General features: G+C 63.1%; 2 protein-coding genes across 6 annotated transcripts in view; one reads left to right on the top strand and one right to left on the bottom strand.

Annotated features, from left to right (window-relative positions):
- The window catches only part of LOC146767222 (uncharacterized), a 27502-nt gene extending 25003 nt beyond the window's left edge, over positions 1 to 2499 (bottom strand). The window contains exons 1-2 of the mRNA XM_085582355.1: positions 2460 to 2499; positions 1723 to 2339 (exon numbers count right to left, since the gene is read on the bottom strand). Of these exons, the coding sequence (XP_085438481.1) occupies positions 1723 to 2339; positions 2460 to 2499 (657 nt within the window). The remainder of the gene's footprint in view (positions 1 to 1722; positions 2340 to 2459) is intronic.
- Positions 1682 to 3450, top strand: part of METTL15 (methyltransferase 15, mitochondrial 12S rRNA N4-cytidine) — a 77097-nt gene continuing 75328 nt past the window's right edge. Inside the window, exons 1-3 of one of the 5 annotated variants that reach the window (XM_085581228.1) lie at positions 2149 to 2263; positions 3012 to 3079; positions 3180 to 3450. In XM_085581228.1, coding sequence (XP_085437354.1) covers positions 3196 to 3450 — 255 coding nt within the window. In that variant the 5' untranslated portion in view covers positions 2149 to 2263; positions 3012 to 3079; positions 3180 to 3195. The other 4 variants (XM_031505084.3, XM_085581229.1, XM_085581226.1 and 1 more) reach the window with 4 other exon arrangements.

The following is a 3450-nucleotide window of genomic DNA, read 5'->3' as shown; positions in this document are numbered from 1 at the left end:
CTGCAATTCACACAGAGGACATTTATTTCAATATGAGCCTTCACTCTTTCCAGCCATTCACACATTCGGTCAGGGCCCTGTGCTGGGCCCATCCCTTGTCATGGGACTGCCCCAGGGCAGCGAGGCTTTGGGAAGCTCTGTAAGCGCCCCAAAGGATGACTGAACTCAGCACAGCTCTCAGAAAGCCGACCAGCACTGCCCCAGGGAACTCTGAAGTTCATTTCACAATTCAAATGCTCAGTGCCCTACAGGCTTCCCTCTATAGCAGACCCAGCTTTCAGACCGGACACCACGTTTCTGTGGGCTAAAGCCAGCAGCCTTTCCCGTGTTGCCCTCCCTGGACAGACACAGCCACGTCGCAGGGAGCGTTGAAGAGCTGAAGCGGGATTTAGGTGAAGGTGCCCGGCACGGGCCGCAGTGACCGACACGAGCGGGATTTCCTCGCATATCCCATTTCTGCGGTTCCCAGCGGCGGACACGGCGCAGCTCCCGCTGCCGGCCCAGGGCCGGCTCCTCTCCCGGCCGAGCCGCTGCCGGCCCGCCCGGCTCCGCGGCAGCGCCTGGCCCCGCGGGCCGCTCCTCCCCGGGGCACGGCGCCGGGCCGGGCCCTGCGGCCGGAGCGCTCCGGGGCCGGCCGCAGAGCCGCTGCCGGGCTCCGCCTGCGGCCGGGGCTCCGCTCCCCGTGCCCGGGGCTCGGCCGGCCGTGCCCGGGCCGTGCCCGCTCCCTCGCCGGGCCGTGCCCGCTCCCTCGATCTGCTCTCCCCGGGCCGTGCTCGCTCTCTCCCTCTCTCGCTCTGCTCTCCCCGGGCCGTGCCCGCTCTCTCGCTGTCTCGCTCTGCTCTCCCCGGGCCGTGCCCGCTCTCTCTCTCGCTGTCTCGCTCTGCTCTCCCCGGGCCGTGCCCGCTCTCTCTCTCGCTGTCTCGCTCTGCTCTCCCCGGGCCGTGCCCGCTCTCTCTCTCGCTCTCGCTCTGCTCTCCCCGGGCCGTGCTCGCTCTCTCGCTCTGCTCTCCCCGGGCCGTGCCCGCTCTCTCTCTCTCGCTGTCTCGCTCCGCTCTCCCCGGGCCGTGCCCGCTCTCTCTCTCGCTGTCTCGCTCCGCTCTCCCCGGGCCGTGCTCGCTCTCTCGCTCTGCTCTCCCCGGGCCGTGCCCGCTCTCTCTCTCTCGCTGTCTCGCTGTCTCGCTCTGCTCTCCCCGAGCCGTGCCCGCTCTCTCGCTCTGCTCTCCCCGGGCCGTGCCCGTTCTCTCGCTCTGCTCTCCCCGGGCCGTGCCCGTTCTCTCGCTCTGCTCTCCCCGGGCCGTTCCCGCTCTCTCTCTCGCTGTCTCGCTCTGCTCTCCCCGGGCCGTTCCCGCTCTCTCTCTCGCTGTCTCGCTCTGCTCTCCCCGGGCCGTTCCCGCTCTCTCTCTCGCTCTCTCGCTCTGCTCTCCCCGGGCCGTTCCCGCTCTCTCTCTCGCTGTCTCGCTCTGCTCTCCCCGGGCCGTTCCCGCTCTCTCTCTCGCTCTCTCGCTCTGCTCTCCCCGGGCCGTGCCCGCTCTCTCTCTCGCTCTCTCGCTCTGCTCTCCCCGGGCCGTGCCCGCTCTCTCTCTCTCTCGCTGTCTCGCTCTGCTCTCCCCGAGCCGTGCTCGCTCTCTCCGTCTCTCGCTCCGCTCTCTCCCTCTCTCGCTCTGCTCTCCCCGGGCCGTTCCGGGCTCGCTCCGCTCTCCCCGCGGCCGCACCAGCACCAACCGCCATCCGCCGGCCGCGGGATTCAAACCCGGCCAGGCCGCGCTCCTCGCCTTCCCATTGGCTGTGGCCTGTGACGTCACCGGAGCGCCGGCGGTAAGTGCGTGAGGCCGGGCGCGCGGGGGGCGGCGGCGGGGCGGAAAGAGAGGGCGCGGAGGGAAGGGCGGCCGGCGTGAGGGAAGGGCGGCCGGCGTGAGGGAAGGGCGGCCGGCGTGAGGGAAGGGCGGCCGGCGTGAGGGAAGGGAGGCGCTCCCGGGGCGGCCTCTGCTCCGCGTATCGGTCCGGCCCGGCTTGGCCGGGGACAGCTCCCGGCCGCTCCTCCCGCTCGGGCCCGGCGCGGGCCGCTGCCACTGCTCCGGTCGGCTCTGACCGAAAGTGCTTCGGGCGGGGATTTTGTCCTCGCTGCTTTAGCGCAGGGCCGATCCCGGGGCGGCAGCCTGCAGTGGGGCCCGGTTCCCTTCTGGCGAACACTGTTAGAGAAATGAAATGAAATCCGGCCGGCGTGCTCGCCGCTGAGATCTCCCGTGGGCGGGAGGCCGTGGCTGTGAGCGGAGTCCCTCGCGTCACCCCCGGGCCGGGCAGGGGATGGTGGCCCTGGTCCCGTTCAGCCGCTCCTCGCCCTCACAGAGGGGCCGGGACAGAAGGGGAAGGGTGGGAAGGCAGAAACAGCGGCTGAGGTGGAGAGAGTTTCACGGGGGAGTCAAAGGCTGTGCAGGCAGGCAGAGCAAAACAAGGAATGCCTTCCCCTGGTCCAGCCATCTCCAGGAGAGCGGGGCCCATCGCAGATAACAGTGGTCACTTGGGAACACCAATGCCACCACCCCAGTCTTCCTCTTCCCCCGTTTCTGTCCGGAGCACCGTGTCCTTTGGTCTGGAATATCCCTTGGGTGCATCTGGGTCTCCTGCCCAGCTGTGTCTCCTCTCTGCTGTGCCAGCAGAAATCCAAACCAGCCCCAGCTCAGCTGCTGGGGAGAAAATTAACTCCAGCCCGGGCAAAACCAGCAGAGCACACCATGGTCATAGATGTGTTTTCTGTAGGCACACTATGGCTTGTGGTGAAACACACACCTGCGTGTCTGCCCAAAGCTAGAGTGAGGTGCAGTTGCAAATTTAACTTGAGGGAATTATGGCCCAGTTGAAGCCTAAATGATCAGGAGAGGAGCTTTGTTAGCATATATCTTTCTGCAGGCAAAATTTTGGTAGTCTCTGGCAAGGTAAATTCAACAAAAGCAGATATTAGAAGCTGATAGTGAAATGAATCTGCTAACTGCTTGAACATGATTGATTTGTAGGTAATCTTGAAAGTTCTGTAAACATTTTACTGACACGACAGATCTGTAAAGCTGCCCAACTCAGAATGGTATAGCTTTGCCTATAGCATTTCCCCTATGTTATTTAAATAAATCCACTATTTCAAGTACTTGTTTGAAAGTAATTCCCAACATCTACTGCTCTTCTAGGTTGATCAACTCCAAAATGTTACCTCAAAATCTATACCAAGTTTGCAGATGTTTGTTTCTGCGTAACTTGAAACTGAATTCAGTAAATGTGGCTGGTTTGGCCAGAAGGATCCATTCATCAGAAAAGCTTTCTGAGTCAGAGGAACAAACTGTCCAAAAATGCGAAGCTGAAGAGCTGCCTCAAAATGCAGAAAACAGTAAATGTGGAAGATTGCACGTACCAGTGATGCTGGAGGAGGTTGTTAATTGTTTATCTCCTCAGCCAGGCCAG

The sequence above is a fragment of the Lonchura striata genome, chromosome 5 (assembly GCF_050655825.1).
Source record: "Lonchura striata isolate lonStrDom1 chromosome 5, ASM5065582v1, whole genome shotgun sequence".
In the NCBI taxonomy this organism is placed as follows: domain Eukaryota; kingdom Metazoa; phylum Chordata; class Aves; order Passeriformes; family Estrildidae; genus Lonchura; species Lonchura striata.
This window is presented reverse-complemented; position numbering and strand designations above follow the sequence as displayed.